At 37.0% G+C, this 13767-nt stretch overlaps 1 protein-coding gene across 4 annotated transcripts in view; it reads left to right on the top strand.

Moving 5' to 3' along the window:
* PUS10 (pseudouridylate synthase 10) overlaps nt 1-13767 on the top strand; it is a 30722-nt gene that overhangs the window by 2721 nt on the left and 14234 nt on the right. Inside the window, exons 3-6 of one of the 4 annotated variants that reach the window (XM_026036453.1) lie at nt 823-909; nt 8345-8379; nt 11370-11481; nt 13006-13067. The exons of 1 other annotated variant lie outside the window; for it this stretch is intronic. In XM_026036453.1, coding sequence (XP_025892238.1) covers nt 823-909; nt 8345-8379; nt 11370-11481; nt 13006-13067 — 296 coding nt within the window. Of the gene's footprint in view, nt 1-822; nt 910-1661; nt 1742-8344; nt 8380-11369; nt 11482-13005; nt 13068-13767 lie in introns of those variants that run through there. 2 more of the 4 variants (XM_026036455.1, XM_026036454.1) reach the window with 2 other exon arrangements.

The raw sequence follows: 13767 nt of genomic DNA, 5'->3' as shown, positions 1-13767 counted from the left end.
CATTTTTAAGACCTGTTTCAGATTAACACTTTTGATGCAAAATCTGACAGTGTTTGTTAAGGCCTCACATAGCCTGATTCTCTAACAAAACCTGATTCTCTAACAAGGAAATTTCCTAATCTGACATGTTTTTTTCATCTTGAAAGTTCAGAACCAGTCTTTTTTATTTATAATCATAGACATTTTAGACATTTTCTTCATGTGTGTTTAAGCTTATTTTTGGTGAGATGTCTAACCATTAGCTCTTAGTAGCCTACTTTAAAACGTCTCGGGAATGTTTAGCTTTTTGCTTTATTTCCAGTGGCAATTTTCATTTTTGTATCAGAGCATGTTATAAATCTAGGCTATGTTCTGGTCTATGTGTGTAGTAATTGCATGCTAATCCTGGGAAAACATGGGAATTCTGTTATAAACTAAATACTACATTAAATTCTTACTTTGAAAAGCAATAAAATTAAAACTGTGGATACCTGTTTGTTCCTGGCTTGTCCCAGGACCTTGCACATTTTCTGTTGTTGTAGTATTGTATCAGTCAACTGTTCTGGCCTTTGATCATTGTACTTTGACTCTTTTACCAAAAATTATGTCTGCAATTGGTTCTAGGCTTAAGATATGAAGTTAGATATTTCACAATGCTGCATCAATAAGGATACYTCTTAGTACTGTTAAGAGCAAATCACAACTTGTGTTTCAGTAAGTCGTTAGAGATTACCATTTTGCTTATTTGGCTTCTGAAAGTGTATTAATATGGATTTACAGTGATTGCGCTAGATTATCAACCRAGTTTCATTGCTGCACTTTAATACTAAAATACTCTTGCAGGTGTGCCAAAAGGTTAAATCTGCTGACTACCAGTTTACTAGTTTTGTATTTTCTGTATCCCTGCCCCCACAGCTATCTGTTAGAGAGGTAAGTGTTTATAGATAATTCTTTGTTACTTAAATGCATAATAGAGAAAGTTTCTTGGGAACATGCAAGCTGGAGGTGATTCGATTTTTAATTGCTATTGTTTTAAAAGAAAACACATGCTAAAAGTCTGTTCTCCTCTTCCTTTTTGTTGAGCATTATTGTAATTAATAAAGTGTCTGAGTTGCTTCAGATGTCAGTTAGCCCAGGAGTACATCAGAAAAACTGAAAGGAGTTTCTTTAAACCCTTGGTGTCTTGCTCCCTTTGGTACAGATGCCAGCTCTGCTTTGTGGATCTTCTTGGAGAAGGAACTGCACAGCTGGTGCCTTTCCTGAAATAACTGATAATTGGTAGTGCAGAATGCAAATGAAGGAATTTAAAGATGAACTATTTATCTCTACATCTTTTTAAATGATGTAAAAATAAGTATTTTTAATAGTCACCTGTCTTGGACATTGTTGAAAATGTAAATGAATGTAATACTAATTTTGATGCCATTTTTTATCAAACTTAAATTATTTACATTTCAGTTATTCAAGTATAGAAKATAGCAGTAATGTGGACAAGTACATAAATGATAATGTTTGAAAAATTGAATAAGTATCCTAAGTATAGTTTAGCATGATCAGTATGGCAAAAACTGTTTTTCCTCAGTTGTGCGATGTTTTACAATGTTTACCTGCTTTGTGACATGAAGTGATGCAAAAATACTATTGTAAAGAGCAGCATGTAAATCTTCCAGATAGATGCCTCTTGTGATAAGATGTAATACAAACTTCAGTGAATGTGGCAGAATGAAGTGTAGGTCGTCCTGGATTTATATATAAATCTGAGGTGAGGTCTGTTCTTATCCCATATAGTTTGATTGTTAAATAACCTACTGTGCTTTTAGACTTGAATAGCAGTGTTAGTTCTGGTATCTCAGGCAAATATCAGTGCAGTTACTGTCTTGTGCTAATGTATATTTTACTCTGAGCCTGCTTAACCTAAGACTCTTAACTTCCCATCCTAAATTAAGTATACTTAGTGTGTTCACTTCAGCTGCCATTATGTGTAGTCAAAGAATAGCGGAACAAATTGCTTTGTGCTTTCTGGCTGGCTTTAGTCTTTTTACTCCCATTTGATTTTATAATCATCCAAAAATGATTTGTCAAAAAGCGCTTTCAGGCTAGCCAGGTATATGGGTGYATGTGTTCATGCCCATGATGCTCTTCAACGTCCCTGAACAGAGGTCAAAATTACCCCAGCTTTATGTTCATAGTTAACTTTTGAAGTGCCAGCCTATGTGTTTAAAAAAGGAAAAAAAAAAAAAGAAAAAAAATGAACCTTATTATTTTCAGGGTACTATAGATCAGTAATTTTCAKTTTCCAGTTTATTTTGACTAACTGTTGCTGGGACCTTCTAACTGTGTTCCTTATTGTAGCTTCAATCAGCAGAAAACAAAGGGATGTGTGAATCCCAACTGCAGTTTCCATGCCATCAAGTTACTAGTGCCTTTTTTTTTTTTTTTAATCCACCTTTAACCTGGCTACAGTTTATTTGKCTTATGAATAAGAAAAATAGGTTATTTTTGCTTTGGCTATATAATGATATATAAAGAAAGGGGAATTTAGTATTACTGGTCTTTCACACCCTCCCAGTAGGTCTTTGCTGAAATGTCTCAGTAGAGGGTGTTATTGCTTTGCAGTTTGAGTTGTCATGTTCTCACAGTAGTCTGAACTAGCAGAGTAAGTGTTTCTGCCGGTTTTTGTGGCAGTCTTGGCTGCAAACAGAGGCTGAAGATAATAGTTTTGCTTTGAAGAATTCTTTTTGCTGATTGAATTGTTACATTTTGCCTAATACTTGATGCACTGAAACTGTATGAACTGGGAAAAATCACCTGGCAAAGATAGTTGGTAAAAACTGTACATTTATAATCACTTTATATTCTAAGTGCAATAAATTATCAGTTTGATAAAAGCAGTGAGATGCTGCTGTTATTTTTAKCAGCACTTTTGCTTTTATAGTACTTTAGATCCACTCCCTTCAAGGTTTCTTGCCATTATGTTCAGGCAAGCAAACAGTACTTCAGTATGCTGTACAACCAGGGGAATAAAAATTCAGTTTGGGTCCAGGAATGAGCAAGTGGCATGGGATGACRGAGTAAAAACTTCCAAAACCAGATTTGCAGTCCTGAGGTTCAGTTTACTTGGGAGCAGGCCTGCATTAGGAGGCTCCTGCAATCCCTCTATTCTACCCTCTCACATAGGTCAGGTGCTGAAGCAGCTGTTGGTGTAGCTGTGCTCTAGTTGAAGGGATGAAAACAGGGGGAGGCAAGAAAGAACATCTCAAAGTTGTGGATTTTTATTTACCATATATCCATTTATTACTTCTAAAAATAATTAGTAGAAAAAGCTCCTGTTTTACAGAAGAGCAGCAAGTAAAACAGAAAGGCCGTATCCCAAGATGCTTTGTGCTGAGAAACAGAACTTTAGAACTTTTGCGAAGTTCTTCTTTTAATTCTTTTGAACTGCACTATACAAGAACAAACGTCATTTTTTTTCATAAAAGGATACCCCCAAAGACAGCTTCCCTTCCATTGACCTTTTGTATGACACACAGATTTTCTCTGACTTCCTCGAAAAAAAAAAATTGCCTTTTAAAAATACCCTTAACTAATTTAATCATGACACTTGTCATCCTACCCAGCATAAGACGTAGGAAAGTGCCTAACAAGAGTGACATAAAATTTACTTTTGGATTTATATTTGTATCTGTAATGCAAAGAATCTGCTACCTCTTTCTGCAGATAGGGTATCTGATTAAAATAAATCATAAATACAAGAGTTCCAAGTTTATGTCAGTCATGAGTGAGTCATGCCCTTCAAGAAGGTGACTGTTTGCTATGTCTGTGGTCTCAGTTGTGATCCATCATCCCAGTACTCGCTACAAGGACATTGATGCAAATAGCATCTGTAGTCATTACTCCCTATAGGAGTGTGTATACCTCATCATGGAATTCCCCATCTCAAGCTCTTTTCTAATRCACTGAACAAATGCAGTGGCTGGGATTGCACGTGGTATTTCAACTGTTGCCACTGTGATCCCTCAGATAGCATTAGAGTATAGTATCCTGCAGCGTGTAATCAGTATAGTGCCTGAGCTAGTGTATTTCAGAAATCTATTTGCTGTTAAGCATTGCCCTGCAGGCTTGAGTTCTGTAATGAGCATTTTTCATTTTCAAACCACTTCACAAACATAAAGTAATTATGAAATAGAGGGATCTGGTCCCTTGCTTTGCATACAGCTGGGAGAAAGCAAGGCAGGGGACTTGTGTGAATAGGATTTGGAATTTGGGATCTTTTGGCTTGTGTGTTCACAGTACCGTAATCTATTCTTTCCTCTTAATTGAAGGGGGACGGTAATTTGTTTAATTCTCTTCCACTTTTGGAGTCAGGAGAAAGCAGACGAAATTTGATTCAGGGTCTCGTTTTACCGTGTTTATAGGCAGAAGATTTCCCTAGTTTGTAGTTCTGCCCCTCATAGTACAGGTACAAGGGGTGAGATTAGCCACCTGACTGAGTACTAAACCTGAAGGTACTTTAAATCACGAAATGTGAGACTATTTGAATCAGCATTTCTCAATTGAAGAGCTCTATACCTTGTTTTGTGGTTGCTTTATTCTCTAGTTAAGATGCGTGCTCCAAGGTTTATAATTGGAAGCTATTTTTATTTACAATTTTATCTGCATAATATTCAAAGATTGCCATATGCTTCATAGTGTTTTGTGAAGCAGTCTTGCTCACATTTGCTACATGTATAGTATAATGAATCATGTTCACACCAAAACAGTATTTATCAGTACAACTACGTTTATTCTGTTGGGTAGGGTGCTTGTTTATGTGTCATGCATTTAAAAAGTTTGTATTCCCTCTACAGCATTCTCTCTCTCCATGATATTTCTAGCACTGTTTTTAAGGTTCTGCCATTCTTCTAGGCAGATCAAAGGCAAGATAATAGAGAGTAGCTCTTTTGACTGGGTTATTTCAAATTACTAATTTCTTAAAGAATTTATATATAAAGAAAGATAAGGAAGGAAATTTAAACTACTGAAGAATGTAGATYAGTGAGGTTTATGGCTTTTGAGATATAAACTCTTTTGGACACGCCAAGTGTGTAGATGACTACATGAGAGATTCATGGAGTTGCCTCTCTCTGATACTTTACTGCTGTCCACAGGTGGCAAACTACTAATTCTGGTTTCTCACTCTAGGCATGTAAGCAAGCTAAGTGACTTTGGTTTGGAATTCAGCTTTTGTAGGAGTAATGAGACTGGATCTCCAGATTTTTTTTTTTTTTTTTTTTTGGCCAGTGTTTGAGAAAAAAACAGATGTTTTATTGTTGTTCATAGAATTATGGAATCATTATGGTTGGAAGAGATCTTCAAGATCATCAAGTCCAACTGTAATCCCTTAAATACCATATCTGCTAAACTGTGTCTCTGAACTCCCCATCTGCACGTTTCTTGAACAATAGTTATAGAAGTTTTTGGGGGTAGTTCCACCTTTATTAATTGCTTTTGTGCTGATAGACATTTTGTTGAAATTGAAACATTGTGCAGGTCTTCTGAATATCTGTGTCTAACATCTCTCTTCCCAGAAATATAAGCATATAAATTAGTGTTCATAAAAGGGTGTGTTCTCCTCCCCACCCCTTCACTATACTATCTTGTAATTAAAGGCAAAGATCTACTGAGGTCAAAAATAAAATTACGGTTAACCGTAGGGCACTTGCACTGTAGTGCAAGTGTAGATTTGTAAATTATGTTTCCATTGTGGTGCAGAGAATGGGATTCACTCTCAGAGCATGTGGAGGAAAAAATTAAAGCCTTCAGGCTTTAGCACTAAACACATGACTACAGTGAAATATTCCATCATTTTGTAGGATCAGACTGTCAATACAAAGAGGAGTGAGTGAGACTGCCAAGGGATGCACCTCTAAAAACGTTAATTTCCCAGAGCAAAGCTGGTAAAAGATAACGTTTTTGGAATTTTCTGCAATCGACAGTATTGGGGTTTTTTGGAATTCTTCAATATCTGGTGCTTTTTCATTTTAAGCTGTGTAGGGTTGTGTTGATTTGATGATAGCCCCTTGCACTTGCTTTTGTATTCTTCGGTTGTACCTTCACACCCCTGGTAGTTTTAGTTCTGCTTTTAGCTATTGTTACAGTCAGTGGCAATATTGCTGTGTTCTGTTTCTTGGCTAGAACACTTACGGGRTGATACAGGATCTTCTTTCTTCATCAATGTCACTTATTCCAGGGGCCTTCTACATTATATTGCTTCCCATATATAAAGCTTCCAGATGAGATGAGTGGAATTTGAGGAATTTTTTGCTTGGATTGAATACAGTCAAACTTTACGACACATTGTTCAGAGAGTTTATGCATTATTGGAGTCTCTGTTATTGGAGGTTTTCAAGAACTGTCTGTCGTCCTCAGCAAACTTGTCTGATCTTATAGCTGACACTGCCTTGAGCAGGAGTTTGGATAGAGACCTCCTGAGGTTCCTTCCAACTGAATTATCCTATTGTTCCTTTCAAGCAAATGCTACTTCTTGGCAGCTCTATACAAAGGAGTGTGTCTGGAGCTGCAGAAGAAGAGGGTATCTACAGCAGGTCTGCAGAAACCAACAGAGGAGCAGATGGGAAATGAAAAAGAATTTGGGGTGAAATCTGCTCCTCATTCCCAGATTAAGTCTTCCCGCAGTTTATAGATACTCTGTCTGATAAATAATTGTTAGTGAACTTAAGAATTTTTATCAAAAGCTGTCTCTGATTTCTAATATTACTCCTCAGCTTATGTCTCCCAAACTAAGTGATGTGATTTAAATAAGGGGACATTCCTCAGAGAAAAGGATTGTGATTATCTTCAAACCAGGAATGGCTTTTATTTCATGTTTTGTTTAATAGGTGCTGCTTGGGTTTGATTTATTCTTTTTTTAATTTATATGCCAAATCAATTTCCATATATGCGATCGTGCATTTAGATATGCTTTCTCATTTCTTTATATGGTAGATAACCACTAGTTGCACTTGACTTAGGCTGTCAAAGCCTTTTTTTTCCTCCTCATTATAGTATTAATAGCAAGATTCAAAGTGTGTTTAATGTAGCCTGATCTTTTTTTAAAAGCAAGGCAGGATTTGTGATAAATTGGCGGTGCCTTTGCCAAACGATATCTTAGAAAGATGCACCTTTTGTTTTGGAGATCTTGGCCTTCTTGCTGTCTTTTTAGTCACTTTCCAGATCTGTGCAATATCAGACTGAATGCTCATTAATATTCAGTAATACTGTTTTGTTTTTAGTTTAGCCAGATATGGAAGTATATTATATATTATTAGAAATGGTTTTAAATGAGTGATATTTGGTCTGGAACCTAAAGAAGGCAAAGTGTTTGCCTGTGAGATAAAAACAATTATATCTCCCATGTTCAGGTGTTAAACTTTCAATGTATTCAAATACAGGTGTACTGTAGTCAGAAAACACTTTTCTTTTTTTGCCTGATTATCTCCAATTATTTTTCAGTAATTTTCAGCTGGAAAAGTTGCCTACAAAGGAGGGGAGGTTCTGCATTTTTTTCACATCATATGCCATATACACTTGTTATTTAAAAAAATGAAATTTCAGATGTTACAAATAGGACAAGTGGAGGGAGTTTTTGAAAGGAAAAACAGTATAGAAAATGATGAGACAGGCTAGCTTTGGAAGAACTGTTGGCTAAAATCTAGTGAGCAGCAAAGATGAAAAATAGTGAAGTATATAAGAAACAAAATTTAAGTTAGCTTAGGAGAAAAAAGAAACCTTTTATTTAGAAGTGTTTTCCTCTGACCATCAGCTTTTTGATGAACAGAGGTTTTCGTGTGTCRGATTGTCCTAGGATCTAATCAGAGTTGCTGTTACCGGGACAGARTGTCTCGCTTGAAGAAGTGTACTTTCTGCCATAAAATTGTCCTTCTGTTTTACAGTTTATAGTAAGGCTTCCAGCTGATGCAGTGCTAATTGATTCAATTTTCTCTTTCCCCAAAGACCTTACCTTTGTTTCTGTCAGGCAAGAGATGGGGGAACAGACAATAAAATAGGCAACAGCCCATGCTCCCAGAGCAAAAGATTCTTTGAACACTTTTGGGGGAAAAAACCCTCTTCTTTAGGTAGGTTTGCTGGTTAGTCTGCAAAGGAAAGTGCAAACCCTGATTCTGTCCTACATACTTCTAAAGCAAATACTAAAATAAATTCTAATGCTTGTATATATTTATATATATATATGTATATTTACTGAACTTTGTAAACTTTAGTTTTCTCTTCTGTCAACAGTCTCTGAATCAGTTGGAATATTTCTGAGCCTGAATTTCACTTGCCTTTTTTTTCTCTCTTCTTCCTGGGCATGGTTGGTGATCTATAGCGTGCTGCTTGGCTGCTAGTAAAACAGGAAATGGGGTGAGTAATTCCTTTCAGCAACCTTCATACCATCTATGCTACTGAATCCTCCAGATATAGAGAAAGGAGAGAGGCTCTTATTATAATCTTTTTTTCCAACATAGCAGTAATGAGAAACTGCTTATTGCAGTGGACCTTCTGAGACGTGTTTTTTAGGAGAAATTTATGACCAAGCAATTAATACCATATTTTCAACATCAAGACGAGTACTTTGATATAAAGGTACTTCTTCTAAATCTTGTGAAATATGTAGACTTGTTTCATCTGTACTTGGCCAAGATTCTTACTTATTTTGTCCCCTAAAAGCTAATGATTAAGAAATTCAAAATTGGGAAGTGCTGTCATTTTATTTGTTTTGCTTTTATTGTCCGTAGCTTTTAGTATCAGTCTGTCAAATCCTCTTCACTATTTGTCTATATAGATATTGAGCGGACTAGTAGTTGATTTTTGTGTATTTGTTATAATACTGCTGTCTACTTGATGCTTGAAAAGGATAAAATGACTCCTGGGTTTATCTTGGTTAGTCCTTAACTTGGGATAGAGTCACCGCGTTTCRTCTCTCGTTTGCGTTGTGCTGTACTAAAGCCAGGACACAGCATTTGAATTTGGAGTGTGGATTGTCTGTCCAGTTGTACAGTTTAGAGCTACCTTAATGTTCCTGATGGTGCCATGATGGCATGAGTGAGCTAGGTACAGCTTGTGCACAGAAGATATCATGAAATACAGACCTTTCTATTTTTCCAAAGTATTAGATTTAGCTTTAATAATGACTGAAAACTGTTAGTCAGATCATGGTTGAACAGTCCGTAATTAATGTCCTTTACAAACAGGTTTATGTGTAAAAGAGGTTTTCGTTGCAGATAAGTTGGAAGCTGAGACTTGAACAGGAATCACCTGGACTATCCTTTCATTCTTAAAACTGTGATTTATAAGTTTATTCTTAAAAAGCAGTAACCTTAGAAAGTAAAAGTACCTCAAAAAGTAAATGGAAAGAAAGTTTCTTTCATTCCTGTGTCTTAGTCTCTGATAGAAGAAATTGTCGCTGATGTTCTGAAAGCTCCTTTGGCKCTCTGTCATGCAGTTGCAGGCTCTTCTAAGGCTACCAACCATTGTACCAATAAATTGGTGGTAATCTGTATCATTAATTGTGACTGGACCAGAGCTATCAAGTCACTTAATGCCAGCAGTCAGAACTGGTCACAGGGCAATGCCTTTTTTATTGCTTCCCTGGGGAAAAAGGCTGTAAAATGGTAAACGAGCAGAATGGTTTCATATGCTGTAGGGAATACATGAATCATCCTCTTCCAGGTGTTTTTTCCAGGAATTTGGAGGCAGCAGGCGTTTTGAAAGAGCTTGCACTTCTGCAATAACTACCAACGCATTTCAGTGTACAACTTTTCATGCGCTTTGTGTCAACATAGATTTTTCTTTTTTGAGCTAAAAGAATGCTTATCCTGGGTAATTCAGCATCGCCACGTAACTTGTTTTCAGAATAATCTAACTCTTACATTGTTTTATAAGATTAAAAACTCTTGATTTTGGTACTTGGATGCATGAACAGCTTGGAATAGGATGCTAACAATATATAGCTACAGTGCATTACAAGTTTGAATTAAATTTTTGTTTCTATAAGGATCATAGCAATGAAGCATGAACTTGTTTTTGTGCTTTCTCCACGTTCTGTTTCTAGAATTATTTTTAAAACGGCAGGCCGCTCAATACAGGGACAGTAGCTCTGAGATACTAACGTGATGTAGTGAGAAAGATGTTAGTACAGTGTTTGCAAGTTAATTTTGACTCTTCTTCTATTCCTCGGTGTTTTGATATCAGTTTAAGGGCCTGATTCCTTGTCTACTCCCATTCCTGGCCAACTCAAAATGTGTAGAGCTGTTATGAATGAAGCATTGTCTCTCTGAGCAAGATGCAAGAAAACTCCTGAGCTCAAAGTTAGTTCAGGATACTGAATTAATTTTTGATGGAAGCCTTGTTGGCTGGAAGTATTATTCAGAGGCACAGTAAAAGATGATGAGTCACAAGTGCTTTGAAATCTTCTAGTGCYGCCTTCACAGGCGTCTGCTCTTCTGCATTTCTCTCTCCAAAGGTAAAAGCATGGGAGCCGAAATGTGGAGAGAGTCACTTGTGCCTATCCCAGAGGATCAACTGAGATTGTCATGTGGGCTTCTATCTTTATGAATTTGCACCTATTGGAGTTTGTGCCTTCTTTAATGAAGAACTAGATGGTTCTCTTAACAAGAGAATACAAACATATATATATATATATATATTTCTGACAAAAAAGTCACGCACATCTCTAAGCTGTTCTGTGGACTCTGAGAAGGCTTTTATAGCTTTGGATCTATCGTGGAGCTATGGCCTGGGTTTCTGCAGAGCATGTTCCCACATAAAACAGAGAGACAATCTCTTTTTAAATCATTAATCAAAGAAACCTTGGAAAATTAAAAAAAAAAAGGCAAACCAAGGTATTATTGATTAGAACCTTTACAGGAGACTTCTCAAGTAGCACGGGTGCTGCCCTGCAGGATCCAGATTCCCAGTTCACTTAAGCTGAGCTAGCTGTTGTACAAGTATCCTGCCTCTCTCTGCGTCTACTGCTGTCTGGCATTAACACAGTTGCTTGTGTGACCAGCAAGAGAGCTGATCATACAACTGATTTAACTGAAAAAAAACACCTTTCTGGTGAGTTAGGATTCATTTTAAGTGGAATCACTGACTGGCCTTACAGGTTTGTAGTAATAAACACCTCGTTTATTAACTCTATACAAACATTGACTACAATCACAGGAGATGATAGAACAAGCTTTCATTCTTTTGTGCCATGGTCTTTATGCTTAGTAGTTTGGTCCTGTTTATTTGTGCTTTGCTTGTTTGCCTGGGACTAATTACTGAAGTTTGTGTTGGAATAGCATGTCATATATCCATCTTCAAAAGACTCCTGTTCAAGTTGTTGTTTCTTTATGTATGTGATCCAGAAAACTGGGCCTTTCCTTGGCAAAGGATGACATTGTTCAGCTGAAGGAAGCTTATAAGTGGATTATTCATCCCCAGTTGTCAGAAGAGTTGGGTGTTCCTGCTGATGGAAAGGTCTTGTATAAAAAATGTTTGTTTTTTTTTCTCGCTCCACCTTCCTCTCTTTCTCTCCCGCTTCCACCCTTCTCCCTTCCCTCCCCTCTGTCTCTTCTCTTTCCTCGGTCCTTTTGTATTCATGAAGGTACCTTCTCATTGAGCAATAAAAAGTTTCMCCCTTATTATCTTCACTGTAGGGGGAAATAGGGAAAATTATTTTAACCAGCTTCAATACTAAATAATCTCAATATCCCTTTTTGTAGACAGCCCCCATTGCAATGATGAAAGCCACTGCAGTTTTTTACTACATTTCTTGTTCTAGGGCAGCCACCTTCCTTTTATCAATGAGTTTTCTCAGTTTTCTAATTTTCCAGAATTGCTGTTTTGCAGATGCTAAGGAATGTTCACACATTCCTCTTTGGCTTTCCTGATTCTGCCTACACTGTTACTGCTTTTTCAGATTTTTAGTGTGTGGTAATGTGTGAATAAAGTCTGTTTGTGAGAGGACAAAGGACTGGTCATTCACTTTAATTACTTCTAGAAATAGGCATGTTGGAAGATGTGATTGCAGTAAACAACTAGTAGGGATGATGGGGTTTTTTTTCAGACCATATTTTCATGTTACAACTAACTAGACATTATGTCTATAGCTTTTACCTGTCACCAGGCCTTAGAAGTGACCCCAGAACTAGACTTGTTAGGCTTTATGTTGATTGTCAACTTCCATAACAATTACAGGTGGTCTTTTCCGTGGTGATGCCAGTTGAATGCATCCTTTTTTATCTTAGTGAAGAGAATTATCCTGAAGTTATTCTGAAAAGGATCCAAGAAGAATCAAAGTTCATACATACTTAGCAAAGGCTGTACAACACTTAGACACTGAGCCACTCCAGACACTGTGATACAATAAAAGTTACTTGTCTAGTGCTCTTTATCTACAAGGCACTTGAATATTACCCAATCTTCTCAATAGCCCTCCTGAGATATGCTGCTATCTGAATAACAGAAGTAATGAGTGTCGTTTGCCTAAGGCCAAAGAGGGAATTGGGGGGAGAATTGAGATTACACTAGTTTCTGGTCTAGCTGTCAATCTACTAGGACATGTTGCCGTTCTTTGCCTCAAGGCCATCCAGTCATTGCCAACAAAGCCCCCGCGACAACATTTTACAGTGGTGGCTACTGAGGTTTTTTTATCTTTATTCACGCAGTGCCCTGCTCTCCCAGAAGGTTTGTTAAGTTTAGTGACCGTAATAGGCTTTGAGCAAATCCTGACTCTGACTCAGTTCCCCTTGTGCAAAATGGGGCCAGTATCTATGATGTGTAGGTCACTCATGTTTTTAAGTGCTCTGAGATATTTGGGTACTGCAGAAATATCAATGCTATCACGATGCAAGATTTATTGCCCTTTTTTAGATGATGTTGCAGCATAAATGAATTTCTCTTTTGTCTACTTCACTGGTTTCCTAGTACTTCAATAAGGATGCTTGAGCATATCCTCGCTTTGCTTGTTTAACAAACTTAACTTCCTTTTTTTTAATTTAGAGTTTGTTTGAAGTTAGCGTGGTCTTTGCTCATCCAGAAACAGATGAGGAGTGCCATTTCCTGTAAGTTTTAATAACAAAAATAAAGATCTTTAATTATTGTGCAACATTGTTAGTCTGGATTTGCTACAAATGAGAATTTGCAGTGTTTATAAACTAGAACTGAACCTGAATCTAAACTTCCTCATAGCCATATGGAGCTGCAAAGCTTAAAATGGTGACATCTCTGTCTGGTTAATTCTGTGCTTGAAAGCCAGTAAGCTCTAGAGCTRGAAAGAGAGCGTTCTGCTAAGTTGTTCAATTTCTGACATTTTCAGAGTCATTACCCTCCTCAGTATATGTGCATCATTTAAAAGAATGAATTTTAATAACATATTGAGAAGGAAAAAACTCTTGAGATGGTGCCTAGGCTTTTCTGATCTTGTAGGAGACGTAGATGGGAGGGAAAGCACAGAAGTGACTTTATCGAACTTAGCTGATCCATTAAAAAAGAAAAAAAGTCCCCTGGCCAATGCATGTAGTCATTTTTGTGCTGTCAAAACAGAGTGTCTGCTATTTTAATCCTTCTTATATGCAAAACAAAATATTTCTGGGAATTTAGCTACCGTTTAATCTGATTTCTCAAAATCTAGTAGTATATTCTGGATAATTAGGTACCTTCTTCCTCTTTGCTGTTGCTTCCTGGAAAATAAGTTGCACCCAGTTTCATCACTTGTGCTCCCGCTACATGTTAAATCCTGTCATAGAAAGAGGCTTCCCTTAG

Source organism: Nothoprocta perdicaria, unplaced genomic scaffold, assembly GCF_003342845.1.
Source record: "Nothoprocta perdicaria isolate Ctin4 unplaced genomic scaffold, notPer1 scaffold_179, whole genome shotgun sequence".
NCBI classification, from domain to species: Eukaryota; Metazoa; Chordata; class Aves; order Tinamiformes; family Tinamidae; genus Nothoprocta; species Nothoprocta perdicaria.
The sequence above is the reverse complement of the archived record's forward strand: the minus strand, read 5'-3'. Positions and strand labels throughout refer to the sequence as shown.